Source organism: Ctenopharyngodon idella, chromosome 12, assembly GCF_019924925.1.
Source record: "Ctenopharyngodon idella isolate HZGC_01 chromosome 12, HZGC01, whole genome shotgun sequence".
In the NCBI taxonomy this organism is placed as follows: domain Eukaryota; kingdom Metazoa; phylum Chordata; class Actinopteri; order Cypriniformes; family Xenocyprididae; genus Ctenopharyngodon; species Ctenopharyngodon idella.
In genome coordinates this window covers 23,219,043-23,241,383 of record NC_067231.1, presented here as the reverse complement: position 1 = coordinate 23,241,383, position 22,341 = coordinate 23,219,043, and the positions used below count along the sequence as shown (strand labels likewise).

General features: G+C 38.5%; 1 protein-coding gene across 2 annotated transcripts in view; it reads right to left on the bottom strand.

Moving 5' to 3' along the window:
• baiap2b (BAR/IMD domain containing adaptor protein 2b) overlaps window positions 1-19,252 on the bottom strand; it is a 57,476-nt gene extending 38,224 nt beyond the window's left edge. The window contains exons 1-3 of one of the 2 annotated variants that reach the window (XM_051915637.1): window positions 19,002-19,252; window positions 5,252-5,327; window positions 789-875 (exon numbers count right to left, since the gene is read on the bottom strand). In XM_051915637.1, coding sequence (XP_051771597.1) covers window positions 789-875; window positions 5,252-5,327; window positions 19,002-19,073 — 235 coding nt within the window. In that variant the 5' untranslated portion in view covers window positions 19,074-19,252. The remainder of the gene's footprint in view (window positions 1-788; window positions 876-5,251; window positions 5,328-19,001) is intronic. The other variant, XM_051915641.1, reaches the window with a different exon arrangement.
• Window positions 19,253-22,341: the final 3,089 nt, after the last annotated feature.

The following is a 22,341-nucleotide window of genomic DNA, read 5'->3' as shown; positions in this document are numbered from 1 at the left end:
TATTCATATAAGGGCTGGAGCAAAAACAAATTATTCACAGATGCCTTCTAAATGCACAAAGCTTCACAGTGAATGAATTCAAAATTTATATTCATTTTAAATTGATTAAATGGGAAAAACATATGCAAGACAAAATATTATAGATAATAAAAAGGTATCATGTGATGTGCAAAAACTCACACTAAACTGAAATATTTCAAGAATATGACTTTACCTAGCAAAGATGGGAAAGATGCCATCTGAAGTGGCATGCTGAGAAAAAAATTACACAAACTTTTTGATATATTTAAAGGTACCATTAATGCATTTACATAAATCACAATTGAAAAAAAAAGATGGTTTGTTCTCATGCACAGCCGAATGGCAAAGTTTAAGGTCATAAAAGAGCACAGCAGGTAACTAGATTTTCATATTTTTCTGCAAAAGAAATGCACACTTAGACTGTTCGTAAAAAGTTGAGATGCGTCAAGAATGGTTTTATAATCTCATCATGACTCCCTAAATCTAAATCCTAATTGTAACAGTTGGATGATCATTCATAGAAAGACACAGAAATAAGACAACATGATAGAATGAACATAATCTAAACCAATCACCAATGAGCAAATGAATGAATCTGCAGAGTGTGTACATTTGTACATGTGTGTTATGTCCAAAGATACAGTCTTAGATATGCTGTACTATGTTCTCATACATCCAAAGCCATTCACACTGAAACCATAAGTTATTCTCTTTTGCAATCCCCCTCCCAACCACAGGGGGCACTGCAGCTACAGTCTATAACTCACCAAGATCCTTAGAGCCGTGACTCTCGCTGGCCAGCTCTCCCATCCGCACCAGTGCGTCGAAGTAGCCTTTTGCTGCAAATGTCACACCTGGAAACATGGAAGCATTGGGGACATAAGAATCGGGGTTGTGCTAACTTGCTAACCCGAAGCTTCCCTCAACCCACAGGTGCAGCATCTATGAAAACAGGAGTGGTGGATGGGAAAGCTTTAAGCTCTATATGTTCTATGATGTCTTGGCCAGAGAACTGGGGAGGTGGGGTGGAGCTTGTGATTGGTGAGCAATGAATAGCAAAAGTACCATTACTTTAAAATAAAAAACAAACAAAAAAAGTTTGATACCTTCCAAAACTGAACATTCACATCAGATAGCGCATTACTGAGAGCAATCACTCATTCTGTGTGAGGTCCCGCCACAGGGACAGCTGTGCCTCTTCTGCGTCACCATGGAAGAGAAGGGCTGGCTCTGAATCAGGCTCAAACAGAGCCAGAGGATCATGGCAGTTTAGCGAGTCGGGAGAGGGCCAAGAAGCACAAAGTGTCTTGGAGCACAGTGAAATTTAGAACCAGAAGGTACCGAGCAAGTGGTTAGCGAAGGTTAGCATGTGTAGCAGTAGAATAAGCCAAGTTCTGCCTTGACTTCAGTTGATAGACTTCATAATTTTAAGTAAGAATCATACAAATCAACACAGCATATTTAATTTGATGCAAATGTAAAAGGCTGTAAGAGATAGAAGTACATCCAATATAGGAGCATAGGTCATGTCTAATTCTCAATGCACGTTTTTTGAGGGGTTTTTTTGTCCACTGGAAATATTTTGTAAAGACTTGCTTTCAGTTTTCATTGGAAGAACAATCAACACCCTGGTACATTTAACAATATGGCCTGAGACATATACTACGTAAGTATGAGAACAAAGATATTTGTCGCTATACACGCTTATTTCGTTCATTGTCTCAAAATCCTGCAATTCTAGGGATGCACAATGTATCTTGTTCCAGTACTGAGGAAATTTTATTATCGAAAACACCAGGGTTGGGGGTGCTTGCTTTTTACTTTTACTTTCGAATTCGCAATCACGTGTACTTTGTGTAGGGAGTGGCAGTATTGACCACACATTTTACACAATATGATATTTATCAATGATGCTCAGGATCTGTTGCGCACCAAATCCTCCGCCATCGTCCTGTCAGTCATCTCATCTCTCACTCTCATGTGATAAGTGAAATCTGACTTCTGCTGCGACTCTGCAGCTCGTGCTGTATGAAGCAGAGCAGAAGCTTTCAGTTAATATAATAAAAAATTAAAACAACAGTGGGAACGGTGTCGCGATGGGCAAGTAATGTAATCGGTGTATAGTCGAACACCGTGTAACACCGGTAACACCGACTACCACAGCAAGCCTTCTGTGAATGTTTATTTTTACATTTTATAATACCTTTGGCTTTGTCACCATCTAACTTTGACATTAATCATTAAAACACAAAAACTTGATAGCACTGTAAAACATTGTAATCTTTAGCAAATCTCAAAATTAATATAATTTTTTCATACTGTATCCATTATAATGTTGTGACATCTAAATTCACTTGATTTTAGTGTTTTATTTTTAATTTATTTAGAAAAATAGTGTAGAATTTTAATGAACCATTTATCAGTTATCAGCCATAAAATGAAAAGGCATCTAATTCATTATTCAGTCCACAAGCATTGCTTTCTCAGCGTTGACACGTGTACTTGTGTTGTAAGATCTAAGATCTATTTCTGTTTTCTGACATTTTAAACAAACCGTACTTGTTGGTCTGTTTAAAACAGACTTTAGACACTCACATGAACTTAAATATGCTGTATGACCATCCCAATTCACTGCAGAAGGAGTGTTTGGGTGGAGGTGGTTAGACTACACCAATGGCAGCCCAGTCACGTATGAATGTATAGACTTATTTGCTAGTGTCCGCGCAAATCCCAGGCTCAGGATAAGGTGCGTCCTGGTTGTGAGGGATTAGAGGGGGAAATCTGGGGGCTTTGGTGCTCCAGCGGTTAGGCTGAGTGGTGAGGGGTAAAGAAACGAGAGAGGCAGCAGAAGGAAAGAGGATTACAGAGGTTTGAAAAATAGGACAGAAAGTCTCTCCAGCCATCTCTGAGGAAACACTGATCAGCCACAAGAGGCAATCCAAAGTTAAAAACCACAGAAAAGCCCAATCTATATCCAGTTATCACATTGCAAGTATATATGTGATATTCTCCTGCTTAGTGCAGACAGAAGTCTTCATTGAATACAGATGTTAAGGTCTTTGGTCACTAATTTTTCTTTTTCTAATTCATTTTTTAACCTCCTAACCCTTTTTAAATCTTTTATTTCCAAGAGTCCTCCAACACTTCCAAGGAACAGGCAAAGGAAGGAGATACTTTAGGCTTAACAGCTGCTTATGCACAAGACATCTCAAAACAATCATCTACTTTAGGGCATGCAAATAGAATCTCCTTGTCTGCAAGCCACTGTTGAACATTTGCAGCCTATGTTTCTTTTTTGTACTAAGATATTTCATTATCTTCAAACAATCTATTAGTTTCACCATTGGTTACTTGCATTTGCCAAGCAACCCAAAAACTTTCAAATGCCCAGTGGCCACCATCTGCACTAGTCATTAGAGGGTTTCCACTCTGCTGCCTGCAAGACCTGGCATATTTACAACTCCGGCAAATTCCCATGATGGATTCTGCGAACCTCCGTAGCTACAGCCCAGTCTGATGTACAAAGATGGAAGCACAAATCTCACTCTAGTTGGGTCTATTTTTAACTTTATCTCTCAGACTTCACACTCTCGCACACATACACACACTCTCGTGGTCTACCCTCCAGAGCATTGGTCTTTTTCTTGTATTTTCTGCCTCATAAAATATTAGATGGACTCCGGAATGGTGAGTGAAATGATTGGTTTTCTGCAGTACTTGGCACAGTGCTAAAACTCTACAGGGATTTGTCCTGAAGCTTCTGTCCTGCCATGGCTAAACTGAACACAGGAACTCTGCACACATTATACCCTGAGATTAGACAACGTGGCACCATTATTTACCTGATTTTAATGCAAATCCTCTGGGTTTAGCAATCTGTTTAAATCTCCCTAACAATGTGTTCTAACCAGAAGCGACGTGATAAAAGAGACAAGTAATTTAAAAGTTAGGCTATCACTTTCATGTTAATCTGAATTTTTCTCACCTGCCACGATCGCAATGAGTGGCACCAGATTTTGTCTGCCGGTTGTTGTTGTTTTTTTTCTCTCACGCCATGTAGCCTCACCCTCATCGAAATCTCCCTGGACCAAAATACTACTCATACATATTAAACATCAAAGATGGATGAGGAGAGACTGTGCAAGTTTAGAGTCTGATATTATATTGAATATTAAATAAATAACAAACAGAAAAAGCATTAAAATACAAGGTTTGTGTTCTTATTTTTATGCAAAATTGTGCTGCGAGTGCAAGAGAGTGCACGACCGGCGGAAACTGTTGTAATTGGCTGTGTTTTGTGATTGATTAGATCGCATGTTTGATTTTCGTGTTCAGTATGGATAGACAACCTGCTTGTCATCTTGTTGCGTCGCACCTGGTTAGGGTTTGTCATAAAAAGCTGTTTTTGAGTGTTAGAAGTTAAAAATGAGACAATGTTAGTAAATTATTATTCTCAGCATAAAGCATTGTAAAAGAAAGAGGTGATGCAGAAAAGAGCATTTAAGTGTTGCACTGAACACCAAATACTTGTGCTACCTATTGTCAGTTTCACCATATTTCGTCCTCCTTGCAATGACGTACCATTCTTGTCCTGAATATACATCTTTCTTGTTCCCTTTTCGCTCCCTCTGCGGGATTGTGTCTGCTCCCAGAGCTCTCTCTGGCCTATTTATGCCTGTTCTCTGTTCCATTTTACTCTCCCTTCCTCCCAGTGCATATTTTTTGCCCTGAAACGCCTACGTCCTTGTCCTTGCCCAGTCAACATCTTGAAAACACACACAGAGGTCCGCACATATAACAGAAATACATCATCGAGTGTCATTGGTTACATGTATGTGACAGCTCTGGAGATGCTACATGCATGAACCAGATGGATGTTTAGGGGGTTTCAGGGTGCAGATGGATTTGGACATGTAACATTCTATGACATCATCAGTACATAGGAACAGGAAGCCTTCCGCCCCACAAACAAAAACATTAATTCTTAACAAACATTCAACAAACATTTAAACAACATTCTACTAGATTTCTATACAAGAATTTGATTTGAGTTTTTATATTAGTCGTGAATATGTATGCAACCAAGGAGTGTCAAGGAGCGGAGCTCCCCGTAAGCATGAATTTCAGGCAATTTCTTCTCAAAAATTAAAGCAGACCAATGAAACAAGAGCTTGAATAGCTGGCTCATTGCCTGCAAGAGTGATAATGAACAAGCCGCTGATGTACTCACTGGAGAGGGCCTTCTCGTAAGTCTTCCCCATGGCAACAAAGTTCCTCAAGCAAGGGTTGAACTGCTCCATGATGGACTGCAACAGAAATAGCACAGCTTTAGTCAGCACAACAGCAACAGTTTAACAGGCATACTCACCACTACCAAAAACATCAGTGGGACAAATACAAGAAGTTTTATGCCTGCTACAGAGTGTGCGATTTCAACAATCCTATAAGATCATTACAAATCACACTGTACGACATAGATCTAATAAACTTGGGTACGACATGTATGTAGACTATACGATGATGACACCTATTGAATCGTAGGCTATGACGCAAGTTAGTATAGAAGAATAAAACATCATCAGCATGCTAGTGGTAAAACAAATTGAGCAAGATGAATTGCACTTTGGCAATCGTGGTTTTTATGTGAGCTGAGAAAAAGAGGAAGCGAAAGAGAAGAATATGGACGGGTCATAGCTAGGGAAAAGAGGCCAACTTGGCATGCCGATTTTGCAAATGGAGCTTGAGGTAAATAGTTTTAAGGTCGTAGCAGCAAACACTGTGAGATGATCATGCAAAATTTCTGACACTGTCGCAGGCTAGCTTTGGTTGCAAGACCGTGACAATAGCTGTCTTTGAACATCTCTCACTGTACGATGCAGGACCACTGTTTAGGAGCCACGGCCACACAAGTCACCACGATTGATCATCTTTCCTCTGGGACAGTCCAAAATTGTACAATGTGAAGTGGGCATAATGGGAGGTCACATCTTTAAGGATGCAGATAATTGAACAGGTGAACTTCTGATTCAAAGTCTCAACTCCATATTAGTGTTGTCAAAAGTACCAATCACGATACCAAGTCGGTACTGAAATTTTAAAAATGTGATACTTTGAGCGCTGTTGAGCGGATTCGTAAACACCTCTGATTGGCAATTGTGTTCACGCACTAATCAGATATGTCTGTGATTGGCTACAATGATCAACGCTTCAAAAACATGTTGTAAACAGACATCAGTGACGCTCTTCAAAGAGCGCTTACACAGATACACATGGGAGCATTTGAAAGCAGGCATCTATCAGCGGACCGGTCCCACTTTCAAACACTTTCAAATTCAGACGCTCCCGTGCGTTGATCATTGTAGCCAATCACAGATATATATGTTAAGCGCGTCAACACAATGGACAATCAGAGGTGTTTACGAATCCGCTCAACAGCGCTCAAAGCGTCACATTTTTAAAATTTCAGTACCCACTTCGTATTGTGGTCGGTACTTTTGACAACTCTACTCCATATTACAATAAACTGTCTGTCTATTGGTGATAAATGTGGATATGAAGATGCAGTACATGTGCAGATACCAAGAAAGATGGATATAGAGAGAGAAAGAGTCAGAGCTCTCACGCCCCCACCTTTGAGAACACTCTCATTAGTGGGACTTGGAGGGCATCATGCCAGCTGGGATTTGCCGTTCCTTTGTTGCTGGTGAGCACAGGATTGTGGGAATATGTGGAGATCTACCCACAGCCTGACTCACCTAATCCAACATTAAGAGTTGCCCTTTAAAATCTATTCATTTTCTGTTGAAACTCCTCATGTTGAGGAGACCTCATCCTCTTTTTTAAAAAAGAGCTTCGCTACTCCATTTAAAGTAAAATCTCTCAACTTGATGAATTTGTTCTGAGCACATTTTCCCCAATGTCACGTTGTTCCTGTTTTCACAGGCTTTATCGCGGCTTCAAAAATAATAGGGCGGCGTATAAAGAGACCAAAAAAGGGTTCAAAAATAGTATACCAGGAGACAGAATCTATGAAAGCCAAGAAGAACAGAGGATGTACAAAAAAAACAGCAATAAAGCACTGTACAACACAAATACTGTAGCAGCTAAAGAGAGAGAATGAAGCTATGTGAATGAAAGTCTCCACTCAAGGTTTTACAGAATTGGAGTGAAGTTGTTTATGTGCTCAATTAAGGTCGACAGTAATATGATTTCTTGGGAATATCCCAAATCCCCCCACCCTGTGATCCAGTTACAATGAAAGCAGGTTTCCAGTGAAAATGAGGACAAAGACAGAATGTTTTTTTCCTGTAAGTGTGTTGCTGCAGAGAAAATTGTGATTCAGAAGCCTTTAGAAATTGACAAAACTCAGAGAACATGCAATTAATAACATTTTTAGCAAACTAGTAAAAGGACATTGTATCTAACCAGGCTAGTTACTCAGATGCTTTAGCTCTTTAGACAACAGGTATTGGCAAATCTCTATGCCCACTAGGCCAATTAACAGAATTGCACATTTGCCATTTTTCAATATTTCTCTGTGAAATTTTGTGTAAGTATTCTTTCAAATAAATGTTTAATTTCAAACTTTCCTAATATATGCCAAACTTGCACAAAGCAAAAAAAAGATAAGGCAACTAAATCAACTGCAAGTGAATCATTCATAAACCTCCTTATCTTTCTCTCACTGTCACGTCTTATCTAACATCTCAACTCACAATTATTTCTTATGTAATTCATCATCTGCTGCATACAATCATACAGCGGAGTCTGTCCAGGGTTAGTAATCTTTATTATAGTCTTTATAAAGGAAAGAGGAAACACAGACCAACAAACAAACACCAACAAAGGAGATGAGACCAAATAAAGGCACAGGAGAAATTCATGGTTGGATGCAAAGCAAGAACAGCTGGCATGTTTTCATCAAGTAAGGAATTACACAATCATAGTGTGATGGATCTCACTGCACCACATTCCTATGAGATGAGAGCACATGATCGTATGCATGAGGTGAAATGTGTGACTGGTATTCATGCACGGACCAGGGGAAGATTTGCATGTCAAGTTTTGTTAAAACATAATGGTGAAGTGTATAATTTCTGCACATTTTAAAATCCATTTATGATATCTGTATAATATATGTCCAATTTAAGTGCTATGGTTACACATAAAGCAATAATAAGAGTGCAAATGTCAAGAATGCATTGCATTGCAAACCTTAAAATCTCGTCCATTCTATGTGGACCAAGCCAATAAATTTATCCAAACTGCTTTTCCTCTCCTCAATATTTTCCACAGAGCTCCATCCTAGAGAATTCATTATTATACATGAACCAGTGCCAAGCTGATGTCCACCCAACATCTAATCATTAAAAGCATTAAAAACACTCCGCTGGGAAAACTCTCTTTCCTTGATTAGTCCCACAGCAATCAATCTATGTTTAACAAGCATGAACGAGAGCAACCAAACCCCCGATTAGGTGTCATTTTCTTCTCTGTGTGGCTCTGCCAGACACTAAACACAGATTACCATGTAATTTTTCAGCACTTCATTACAGACATGTTCATTAGGATGTAATTAATAGTCTTAACTAATGAGCAAGATTTTATATTGATGCATATTCAATCAGCTGGACTGCTAGTTCAAAAACCGAGGGGAATTGTATGCTCCCTCCTGAAATTAAGGTGTGCATATATTACAGTATAAAGTACAGAACTAGATATGAATTGTTTCATTGGATAGACATATATTGCATTATAAACAGATAGACATATATTACAGTATAAAGTGCAGAACTAGATGTGAATGGTTTTATTAGATAACACAGACGCTCACTGGAGAAAATATATAATTTTCCCTTTTTTTTTTTTGTAAAATAGTGCAGAGGATCAAATGAAGCACCATTTCCACAGTCCATTAACAGATATCCAACCACATCAGCAGAAATGTACAGCATTTGTGCCAAAATTTTTTGCAACTTTTAACTTTACCCTGAGAATGCCTTGATAAACCAACTAAAGCATAAGGTGCCTTTGATAGTATGAATGAGTCCCTGCTCAGATTTTCTCTGTGCACATGCACACAGACTTGCTTTTTCATGGTAATATGAGAAGAAGAACGGTTAGTATTTGTTGAACTAGCAAGGTTGTAAACATGCCTCATTTACCACAAACACACCCGTATATCAACATCTTATGTGGTATATAAACCTGCTACAACACAAACCTGTGATGTGAAACTAATGCAGCTGCAGTCTCAGACAGCTTAGAGTAGATTGATGAATGTAATCAACTCTTGTGTCTCTATGTGTGTGTGTGTGTGTGTGTGTGTGTGTGTCAGTCCTATAACAATCTATGCTACAGTGTCAGGTGGGTGCACTGCACAAGTGCCCGTTTTCATCTTTATGTCTTCAACATACACAGTAAAACATGGTTAAAGCAGCCGTGTGTCCACTGATGTGAGTTGCAGTCTGGCAAAAGCTTCCTGCTGTTCAGCGTTATGTAATTCTCTTGAGTCCTATGGCCTTAGGACAATTGAGTAGCGCAATGGATAATGATGATGTGTATTAATCAGTGTGTCTGAGTAGGTTTTTGAACCCAAATGTCAGGGTTGATTTTAAATGGCTAACCTTCTGTTCAAAGCATTGCATTACACTGTCCATTAATTATATTAATCAATGGTGAAAATAAACTAAAAATAAATACTAAAATTATTACACTTATTAGAATGATACACAGTTGGCCTCAAAAACTATTTGGACCCTTACGTCACAGTGCATAAATGTCACTGCATGACGTTCATACATTTTTAAGCGTGGCTTAAAATTATTGGGGCCACTATAATTTCAAAGACACAAATTTGCAACTTTATGCCATTATTCTGCAAGTACATAGAGAACAACAAACTAAACGTGGGCAGGGAAGTTTCACTCGCTAAATAACTACAAGCTCAAGGTGACCCAGGCTTTAAGTGTGTATTTTTCCAACTAGAGACGCTTTCGCTTAATTGTTCAGAAAGAACGCTTGCACCCTGAAACACTGTAATTTACATATTATAATATTATCTAGTAAACAACTATGCATATATATGTGTGTGTGTTACAGTATACATACATATATTATTCTGTAACAAGATAATTAATGTCAGAATTAAATGATAATTCACCCAATGTAATTTCAAAATGCATGTTGATGACTTCACTAAAAATAAAATGTTTCTTTTTTTGACCTCATAATTCTCAATCTTCCGGTGAAACAACTTCTCTGTGGTGATGTATGCCAGACTTCTCCAATCTTTTAGTCCACTTAAACCTCGCCCATTTCTAACAATCAACTGACCCTTCGCAAAGACCCGCCCCCTCCTTAATTATTGTTGCTTTGTCCAAAGTGAAAAATACATCGCGGAGCAAAGAGGACACTGACAACACGTCGACAGACAAGAGCAGGTTACTTATAATATGAAACAAAGTCCCAGCTTTCAAATTGTGTTATTTTTTAAGAAATTCAAACAAGAAAACCCATTTTGTGGCTCTTTGTGTCGTGACAGATCACTGTAGCGCCTCAGATCAAGCGGCTTGTGAACCGATCATCTCTTCCTACTAGTTAATTTAAAGCATCAAATAAACATGAATGAACATGAGAAGGAATGTTGTTTCAAACACGGAAAGACGTCAGTACACACTATTTTTCAAGTTCAAGTCCACCGAGGTTAATCTTCTAACTCCTGACTGCTTTGTCAGACAAAATGGTGGATTCGGCGTTATGATTGGTTAGATCGCCTGTCAATCAAACTCCCGGCGAAGGGTCAACTGCAAGCTGACCAAGTCAAAGTTTTTCTTTTTAGATAATCTATTTCATTCGAATGTATGTTACAATACTGAAGAAAAGATCTGCTACTTCAGTTTCATAGTGACTTATTTTTAACATATGACTTCCTTAATGTTTAATCAAGTAAAAACTATCACACTATCTGTGGCTGCACACACATTTTCCTAGCTTCAAGACAACACTGACTCCAGATCAGTTTTACCATTTTATTACACTACGACACTAACAGCAAGAGTATTAGGCCCTGATATGGGATGTGGGTACTCTGCAGAGACTGCCTCCAGCTTCCCACATGGACAAAGATCTTTCTGTGTCCACTGCGGATGCTGCATGTCATTTAGTTACAGCTGTCTCACTCCTACAAGCCGCCCTGGCGCTCATCTTACCAATTTCCATTTCAGATGAGCCCCTGTCTGTGTACGTGCGTGGGTGTATGTATGCCTGTGCGAGTTCACCGTGAACATCAGCACTGCGTGTGCATCCCACTTCAGAGTGAGCTTGGAGAGGTGAGATGGAGAGAGAATTATTTCCTTGCCCATATATGGTTGTGTCGGAATTCCCCCGCATTACTCTCTGCTACAGTGCATTCCTATTCCCAGCACGTTTGGATCATACCATCTGATAGCAGCAGGAGGGGGAGTTTGTGCACCTAGAACTCATTACCTTTGACTGATGGAACACTGTGTCCCCCTCCGTTCCAACACCTTAATCCATTCACAGAAACGCCGATGAGAAATGAGTGAATCACAATTTCAATTTCAATGCAAGGAGACAATGATGAATACGGCTGAGATGCATGTGCTGGTACATGTGCCTATGTATAATGAATGTATATAATGGGGCTGTGGGGGGGGGGTTATGCACACATATACGGTTTCGTCTTCTTGCTGGTGTACGGTACCCTCCCATGAGATCTGGGATGAAATGTCACTGCAAAGATTCTCCTCCTGTCTCAAACACACACATACGCATCAAATTGTTTCCCTTCCTTTCACCTTCGAAGAATGTCTCTCATTCTATTGTATTTCCTCCTCTTGCCCTCTCTAACTGTTAAAGACACCAAATTATATTTTGCATGAATAACAGAAAGCCTATTTTAGGTAAATTATGTTTTTTTTTTAATTGTGAGATATTTATGAAATGAACATTTTCCCCCAAATTCTCATTACCATAATGCAAAAAAACACATTCTTATTACTGCAATATAGTTAGTAATGAAAATCCTATTTAAAATCATTTAAATCTGCATAAAGTCAATAAAAAAATACTATCATGATATAGTGCAATTGTACAAATATATATATATATATATATATAATATTATATTTGATAATGTATCAATAAGATGTAACAATAATTGCTATTTATTTAATAATATATTTTTTTCCAGTATAATATTTTATACTATTCAGAATTTTTTGTATTACAGTAGGCTACCTAGAATTGGAAGCAATAGTATACAATATATATATATATTTTTTTTTTTTTTCTTTTGATTTGGGTGAAATGTGATGAATATTCCCAGATATTTCTTGACAATTTGCATTCACTCTGTTATACTGCTACCATATCACTTGCAGGGCAAATTTGCAATTTTCAGAATGATCAAGACAAATATAAAACATCTTCACTGTAACCTTACACATTTGTGCATTAAGGATATTGTAATAGGTTTCTCTCATTCCTTGCCAATTCCATCCTCCATCCTTACTCTGGTACCCACTCAAACCACTCTGCCTGGCAGGCATGACAGTAGTATTTTTGCCCTGTGTTTAATCATAACAGGCATGACAGAAACAGACTCCTCTTCAATCATAATAACCTCCATCATGGCAGCCAAAGGACCACATTAACCCATGGAGTGGAATGAGGGGGGCAGAGCCAAAATATTGCCACATAAGCAGATCACCTTTGGGTTTGAGACAAAGATATCACAGCCCTGTGATTAAAGTGATGCGTTCAAACAAACTGTATCTAAGGACCAAAATATAATAGACATGGGAGTAAGTAAGAAACCAACCAATACTTTTCTTCAGAACATGTAAAAATCTAGTTATGCTAATATAGTTACTTTGCAGATCTGTGTAAGCAATTTGTACCATTAGATATTTTCCATCAATAAATCATTCTTAAATGGTTCTCATCATCAAGCTGTTGTGAGATACAAAATGTTATTGTTTTAATGAATTCCTTTATAATCATTCAGACTATTAAAGTCTAAATGATTATAAAAGAATTCATTAGATCACACAGATGTCTCTGTTTAGAGCTCCAGGAGTGTATCTGTGTGATTTTTTATAAAAGTACAACAACATTTTGTGCCTACGAGGATAATCTGATGGTGTGCTGCGGGCAAAATAAAATCTTTCCTCCTCTTTTTCTCATTCACTCTTTCATCATCACTGGCCAGCCTTCATTCAAACAGCTGGCCAGCCTCTCACCTACAAATCACACAGAGACAACAGTGCAGTCTCTCTCCATCTGGATGCACACATAAAACTATTCAATCTGGTTACTACTATAACCTCTAGCTTTAACCATAACACTTACATTAGAGCACTCACTAAGCCTATACACGGACTTTAATTTTTACATAAACTAGATGGCAGTAATTGCTAAATGACAGGCCCACATGTAAGACCGCTGCAAATGCGCGAGTCAATCAAACTAAGAGCACAGCATGACTCATGACTTATTTTATAATTATATTATTATATATAATACAATCAATATATTGATATGAAATAAGAAGTAAAAAAAAAATGTTTAATTAAAATATTTTGTGTTATTTTTAGAACTAATATTCGTTGAAATGACAAGTCCTGATTAACAAATGTGCGTCTATTTACTAGAAAACCAACACATTCACATCCAATGCACTGTGAAAACATATTTTCAATGTAGAAAATCAACAACACAGGTCACTGTGCCGTTCCGCTTCAGCCAAGGGTCCAGAAAGCAGGACATAAATTAATCAATAAAACATGGCATAATGAAGGAAGGCAGCACACTCATAATGCGGCCATCTGTAAGTACCAGGTTTCTGCATAAAGTCATAAGCTTTGCCCTTTACGGAAGCTTTTGTGATCTACTTGTCTCAACTAAGAATCCCATTCCCTTCAGAGGTATCACAGACAGTCAAAAAACACAAACGCAAACACACAGTCCAACAGCTTTCGTCCAACATGCTGTTAAGCTACCATCTGTCTTCTATCTGACAGCTTACAGCACAAAAACAAACAAAAAAAAAATATTTAGGACAGATTTTTAATGACATCTATATTCTTTTAAGGCTCCCCAGATGACTTGGAGTAAGATAAGAGGAAAAGTAGAAATCAGGACTTGGTATATAATGCCAAGGGGACACACACTGTGCTTTTCTAATTGCTATGTATACGAAATGGGTATTAGAGAGAAAACCCAAAACCTCACCCAAAACTCATAGCAAGCCTATAAAGAAATTCCTGCTCCGCCCTGACAATCCACTTCATTTCATTGACAACCCAAACCTAAACACAAAACAAACACACACACACAGATAATGTTGATTTTGGAACGAAATAGAGATCCATCAAACAAAGGAACTGTTAGGGTGGATATAAACACTGTTTCGTTGTGTAAATGTGATTTAAAGGTGATCTTTGACAGTTTTACTAGCTGTACTAGTCTCTCGCCTATTCAGCACCACTCTCATTAATGGTATGACCCCAAAGGAACAGTGAGTTTAAATCAGGGGTGTCAAACTCAGGTCCTGGAGGGCCACTGTCCTGCAGAGTTTAGCTCCAACCCTAATTAAACACACCTAAACCAGCTAATTAAGGTCTTTAGGATTACTAGAAACTTCCAGTCAGGTGTTTTGGAGCTGGTTGGGGCTACACTCTGCTGGACAGTGGCCTTCCAGGAGCGGAGTTTGACGTGGTTTAAATGTTGACTAAAATATTAGTAAATTAAATTCGACATCCCATAACTCCTCCATCTGTTAGGAAAGACAGCATTCCTCTTAAAAACATACAAGAGCATAATTCAGCCTGATATCTACATCTACCCAGCACAAGGCCAGTTCAGGCGTGGACATGTGGTCAGGGTGTGGGCATTGCAGCGTGGTACGAAAAAAACAGCCTCCAACAGATGACAATGTCTTTGAGGTCTGACTGTCCTACTCACCGTGGGCACACACAAAGTTGAACTCACACATAACCCCTACGCTTTGGCAGAGGCACATTCACACGATCAGACCGTTCGGTCTGCGAGACACTACCCACACACACACACAGACAGAGGCACATGCACGTACTGACACACATAATCCATTGGCCCGTGAGACACTGCCCACACACACTGGCAGATGCAGGCTGAGTCACTCGAAAGTGCAGACGGGTGGATTCGAGCTCCCAGGGTCCTGTGAGATTACTAAGCAGCTGCCCGGCGTACACACAAACATACATATCAACATGCTCCCAAAATCACACATGAAGTTGGACAAAGAATTGCCATCAGGTCCAGTTTTACATGAGACATTTTACATGGAATCTGTGCCCGCAGAACTCCATTGAAAGATTTGCAGATTTCCACAAAATTGGCAGGACTGAAGTTCTTCACAAGCTTTGTACCTTCTGTGTTTATTAAACAGTTTGATAATATTTTTTACACATAATAGTGTAGTACATCTCCATTCAAAACATTCTAGCACATTTATAATCAATTTCACAGATTCCTCCCCCAAAATCAGTGTAGAAAATGTGTAGTTAAAAAAGGCATTAAAAAAGACAAAGCAGCCATGCAGTCACATGAATCTAAAAAAGTGTTTCTCAACTAGATTTGCTTCAGAACCCAGATTTTACTTCGGACATCAAGTAGCAACCTAACACATTAGCAAAATTGTTTATCGTACAAAATTTAATAGGCCCAACAACATCAAGCTAAATTATAAACATGACATAAGCTGAACAGGACAATTGAAAATGTCCAATATTTCAATGCAATCAAAACACATTGCAGTCAGCACATACTATGTCTATTCTAGAATTCTAGCTCAAGTTAACCAAGTTAAGAAGATGGTTAGAGGAATCGAGGATAAAGGAAGTAACCCGTCCATTTTGGCATCTGTCTAATTTGACAGCTTCTACTAAGCGGCAGATGAACTTGTATCAAAATACTAGTGATGCACCAAAATGATTTTTTTTTACGAAATTGTTTACCAAAAATTGAAATGAAAAACCGTTTGGGTAATTAAATTTGGTACTTGTCATGTTCTCAGGTGATAAATTGTATTTCAGCCCTCAATATTTCAGCCAAACAAATCTTACATATTGCCACTCTATCATTTTCAGTCACAGTGAAGAGCGTCCACACATTAATATGATACCTGTTGTACTTTATGTTTACCTTATCCACTTTGTGTGTGCACAGTACACACACCGTTGAAGCGCGTCATCAGGAAAGCACTAATTAAACATCATAGTTTCGGTCAATGGTTTCAGTCCTATGGTTTCACTAGAAAATACTATAGAGTTTTAATGGACTCTCAACATTTGATGTCAACAACAAAATATAATAAGATAACATGTTACATTGCATCTTATGATTTGCATTTAACAAGGTTTTCCCATGCTGTCTGTCATAAAACAGTCCAGCGACCCAATTCTGGATCACGACCCGCCAGTTGAGAATCACTGATGTGAAAGATGATGTCTGATGATGTCAAATGGCCCACTACTTTGTTCTTCTATCTGTGAGTGCAGTTTCCTGCTCCACTGCATCCGCTCTCTCTTTATTTCTTATAATAGAGAACCCCACTGAGGCCTCACAATACCCATAATTATACAAATCACAGAGCCTAAAGAAGACCCAATGAGGACCGAATATTCTCCCACTTAAAGTCTGAAAGGACAAAACAACCTCAATGCTCAAATCTAAAGGTAACATTGGTCGTGACTTGAGTTCCCACTTCTCACCGCTCATACACTTAATACAACATACGCTACAGGTTATCGAATTAATGATACCCAACAGAGGTTTTTAAGAGTCATTATTCTTGGAGCTGTCTACCGCTGAGTACTTTCTAAAGTGTCTTAATATGGGTTTATTGAAATAGTCAATTCTATAAATTATGACTTCATCCTGCTTAAAATCATCCTATCTATGAGAGAACATTGGTAATATGTAAGCTTGATGTCTTTAGTTAATCCTGAAACAATCAATCAAGTACAATCTAGCTGGAAAATGTCGAAATTTTCATCAAAGGCCATAATAAAAACATGGAGATGGTTTCACCGTAAATACTCTGAAACTTCTGCCATCGACAAGAAGATAATACTAATGCATGCAAAATAATCCTGAAGGAGGATTATGTGGTCAAGAAACGTCCAGTTATTAAACTAAAGCTTTTCTTTTGGCCGGTTACACAACTTCTCCAAGCTCATGAAAAATGTATCTCCATAAGTAAGACTTACAGTACAAGAGAAATAACTTCCTCTTTTAGGACACGAGATATTATAATGACCTCATTTTGACTTCAACTTCACATGAGCCTTTCCAATTTAGAGCAGCTTTCCTGTTTGTTCACATACTGTATGCTTGTCAAATGAAGGTTTTCATTTCCTCATAAACACACATGCACATGTGACTACTCACACGCCTACAATTAAAACTACCATACATATCCTACCAGAGGTAACAAGAATTGCCAAAAAAAGTTCAAGAGAGCACTAAAAATGCATTTTGTATACATGATATTATCTGATATGAAAAATTATACAACATATAAAGCAGTGTGACACACAGTTAATCTAAACCTATTACTGTTGATGTTTGTTTACTTTACTCATCTTTACTCAATATTATCAAATATAATAGTATATAGTATTATATATATATATATATATATATATATATATATATATATATATATAGTACTGATATATAGTATTATTATCCCTCTTTAATGTGAATGCTATTTGTCAACCCATATGCATGGTCGAAATGTACTGCATATGCCATCTCATTTTCACATATCACATTAAAATATTGCCATTAAAAAGGTGCATTTGCCAACATGGTTTCAGGCAAAAATACTCTCTGAACCCAAAGAAAAGTTAAAAGCTCAGAAAAACGCCACCCCTGCCCAAGTAATAATAGTGTCCTTTCTTTCTCTAGCCAAGGATATTAGCTCCATGGGTTGGAATTAACAGCCTAAACATTAAAGTCCCTTAACAGATGTCTGCAGGATTGGACTAACACGCTTCACTGGGTCAGCCTCAGCAGCCACCAAGGTTTAGTTTGGTGAGTCAGGTGGTTTCAAAGAGGTACACTACAACAGACGTGAGCTCCACGAGGGAAAAGCTGGCAGAGAAAAGAAGTAAATGTACGTTTGTATGCGCATGCCGTGGGGATCCATGGAAGTGCGTTAGTCACTCTTTCCTGTTGGGACTGATATGTTCCATCTGTTTTACACAATCAGTTTCTTACCACATTACAAACTGAGAACAAAACAAATCCAAACAAGGCAAACATTTACATATTATGCTTTTCACAAATTCCAAACATGAAAGAACCACAAAACTAGAGGAAATGCACAAAAGCAAACTTTTGAAACGTCTTTATGCTCTTCACATAAGTGATGAAATCAGACTTTAGGCACCCGAAACTCACATGTCTCCCAGTGAGTTACAAATGAGATGACAGGTTCAAGTATTTGGCTAAACTGGTTCTACACTGAAACCAGCTATTTCTGCCTTTAATTACATGAGCCTCTAGTCTCTATCATTTAAAGGGATAGTTCACTGTAAAATATGATTTCTGTCATCAGTCACCCTTCACTTTCATTGTAAAAGATGCAATATAAGTGAATAGTGACTGAGGCTGTCAGTCCCTCACAATCTCAGTTTGGGTCCCAGAAAAGAAAGTGACAGGTTTGTAACAACATGAGGGTGAGTAAATGATGACAATGTTCATTTTTGGGTTAACTGTCCCTTTAAGCAAGTTATTCATCAGCAAGCAACTTTAAACGAGAACACCTTTACATTTACATTTTATATTAAGTTTGCAATATGAATAAATAAATCTGACAGAGAATATATAAAATACAATCAATGCAGAATAATTACAAATATAAAACTAAATAAGTCTGTCTATACAATAATCACAGTGAAACTCACCTTGTAGACATTCTCCGTTATACGGTGCACCTCATCGGTCCGGGACATTTTGGAAGCTTGAGTCAGAACCATAGACGAGAATTTTAATTTCTACTGCAGGAAAATGTTTCCGAGAAAACACAGGAGGAGGAAGAGGAGACACTGTATCATTCAAACAGAGAGTGTCAGAGGCTGAAGAGGATGCGGGAGCTTTTATATGGAACTCTCTCACTGATGCCCACGCGCAGCCGCCGGAGTGGCGGGAATCCACCGTACGCGTTTATCCTCGTCACTGGAACTGCGCTTGATATTCGAACGGACTCCGCCTCTCCTCTTCACCTTCTACGCTGCGAGCAAGCGGCGCGACGCGACGCGACGGAAGAGCTTTCTTGGTTATAATATAAAAAAGACAGTGAAAGAGCTGCAGATGTGAGACCATTTATTACCACATTACGTCGCGTGCTTGCATACATTGTAGACTGTTATCATAATTGCAGCGTTTATGTTTGGCGCGTCGTTACGCTGTGTAGAGGGGTGTCAGGAACAGTCTGTCCTTCCTTGGGATACCATGTACTGAAACTCAGCTGTGTTTAAAATCGCCCCCAATACATTCCCTACATTACTCCACTAATATAGTCCACTTGAAGGAGTGAATAAAAACGAGCGAGCGTCTTACCAACATCGAGAACAAAGCAAATGTATAATTTTCTCTTTTTTTTTTTGTAAACAGGTGGGCACGACTTTAAAGCTACATCAAGATATAGAAAATATAATCAATAATAGCCTAAATCTATTAATAAATAATGTAAATATAAATAAAAAATATTTTATTATGTATAGGCCTACATATAATATAAAAATAATTTAAATTACGTAAATTACGTTTTTACGTTATTTAAATTGTGTACTTTTTATTCATACGACAGGACTCACCTGACGAACGGTCAGCAAGTTAATTAATCCTCGCTAACAAGACATGATGTGTTCATACCATGTGGTAATTACCGTAGTCTCGAGATCACAACACGTGACGTTCTATTTGGCGCTGTGGACTGGGAATTATGTGTTTCTATGGCAACACTATCAACGCCTAAATGAATCTACAGTGGTCACGTGGTACAAGTAGGAGTTCTCAGAAAATGTCCATGTTACAAGCTGTAATTACGAGATCTGCGAGGACGTGAATGGTTTTTACATTTTTTACATTCGTTTTTTAATCTCGTAATTATGGCAGCGCTGCTCAGACCGATCAAAGTACGGCGAGAGCGATTCGAAAACATACGGAACCCTCTTGCTCTCTAATTGACCATTCGCAAAGACCCGCCTCCTTTAGTTACTGTTGCTATATCCGACAAGCTGTGCCGCTCTCACGCCACACAGTGAAAAATACATCGCTGAGTAAAGAGGACATCAGCAATGTAGCCTATCGACAGACAAGACAGAGCGGGTTACTTTTGATATGAAACAAAGCCTCAAATTTAAAATTTTGTAGTTTTAAAAGACATTTAAACAATAAATACCATTTTGTGGCTCTTTAATGTGTCACGACATATCGCTGTAGCGCCTCAGATCAAGCGGCTCATGAACCGATCATCTCTTCTTACTAGTTAATTTATATCATCAAAAAAATATGAATGAACCACATTTCAACTGCAGAAAGATGTCAGTACAAATCATTTTTTAAGTTTAAGTCCACCAACGTTAATCTACAAGGCCCTGTCCCAAATGGCACCTTAAACACTCACGGCCTTCCTATGAGTCCGCACTTTCGTGACGTAACGTCGCTTTGACTGTCGGGAAGAAGTCTGCCGCAGAGCTCGCACCAGTGCGGGCTCAGCAAAAGTGAGCATCGAGGGCGCATATCGGCCGCAAAGGGGGCGCTCGCGAGCACCCTTCTGAAGCCTAAAATTGACAAATGGGACACCCTACGGTCTCGTGGACTTAACGGACACGCGCACGCGGCAGCCATTGTAAGTCCACAAGACCGAAAGTGCAAAGAAGTGTGCCATTTGGGACAGGGCCTTAACTCCCCTGAATGCTTTGTCGGACAAAATGGCGGATTCGGTGTTATGATTGGTTAGATCGCCTGTCAATCAAACTCCCGGCAAAGGGTCAATTGCTCTCACGGTACACCTTTTACTTCAGTAAACAAAAAAAGAGTCCGTGCATGGAAATGAATTTGAACGATTTGTTCGCTTCAAAGATTCATTATCACGCGAAAGTATGATTTTTGGGATCTTTGAAACAATACATATCGTGAAAAACTTCATACAAATAAATTTAAATTGAAACGAGACAATGTTAAATCGAAATTTGGCATGGTCAGTTAGAAAAATGTCATGGATTTCTTAATATTTTATAAACAAGCTATTAGAGACATTTAATTATGGATTTTTGTGTAAAAATTAGAAATAAAGCTCTAAATTGGAGGTTAGATGAGGATTTTTTCTGTTTTGAGAAACATTTGCTTCAGCCTATAGTTGTATTCCCAGAATGAAGCATCATGACTACATCACTCATAGTACAAATATCACCCAAGGACTGGAGGAGGATCAGATGAGATGAGTACAGTAGTGGGCACTGCGCAATTCATGCGTGGGTCTGTGCGTGTGATGTAGGCAGGGATTCCTTTATGGATCTCTCAGCAGCTTCTGCCCACACCACCAACACACAGTTTTTCCCTGCTGCACTCTCCCTCTCTGTACTAACTTATAATGGAGAACTACACAAACACAACCTCATATTCAGGATTGATCAAAACTGATGATCATTTAAGATCTCTACCAATGAAAAACACACATTGATTGACCACTATACTGATCGACCACTGAATATTGTCCCCTTCAATGAGTGCTCACAAGAATATTTCTATATAAATCAAAATTATATATTTTTTTTAAAGTCAGTATTGTTTTTTTTATCCCCCATAGAAAGCAACATAATTACCACATTCAAGGTCCAGAAAAGTAGTAAAGGCATCGTTAAAGTACTCAACGTGACTATTTTAGGCTTCTAGGTTCTACGTCAGAACACCGGCTCATTATTGGCCGGCTCCTGCTTCAGCATCACACGTATGCGTCGTGCTGCTCATGTGAACAGCGGGGGATAAAAAAAAACTTCTTGGATTTCATCAAAAATATCTTAATTTTTGCTCTGAAGATGAATGAAGGTCTTGCGGGTGTGGAACGACATGAGGGTGAGTAATTAATGACAGAATTTTTGGGTGAACTAACCCTTTAAGCCAATATTTTGGGTTCTGTTAATCCAAATTAAACAACTGTTATGTGGCTGCATTAGTTTGAATTTTGGGTCATGTAAACACAATATTCAAAATATTTGATGAACATTTATTCATAAATGA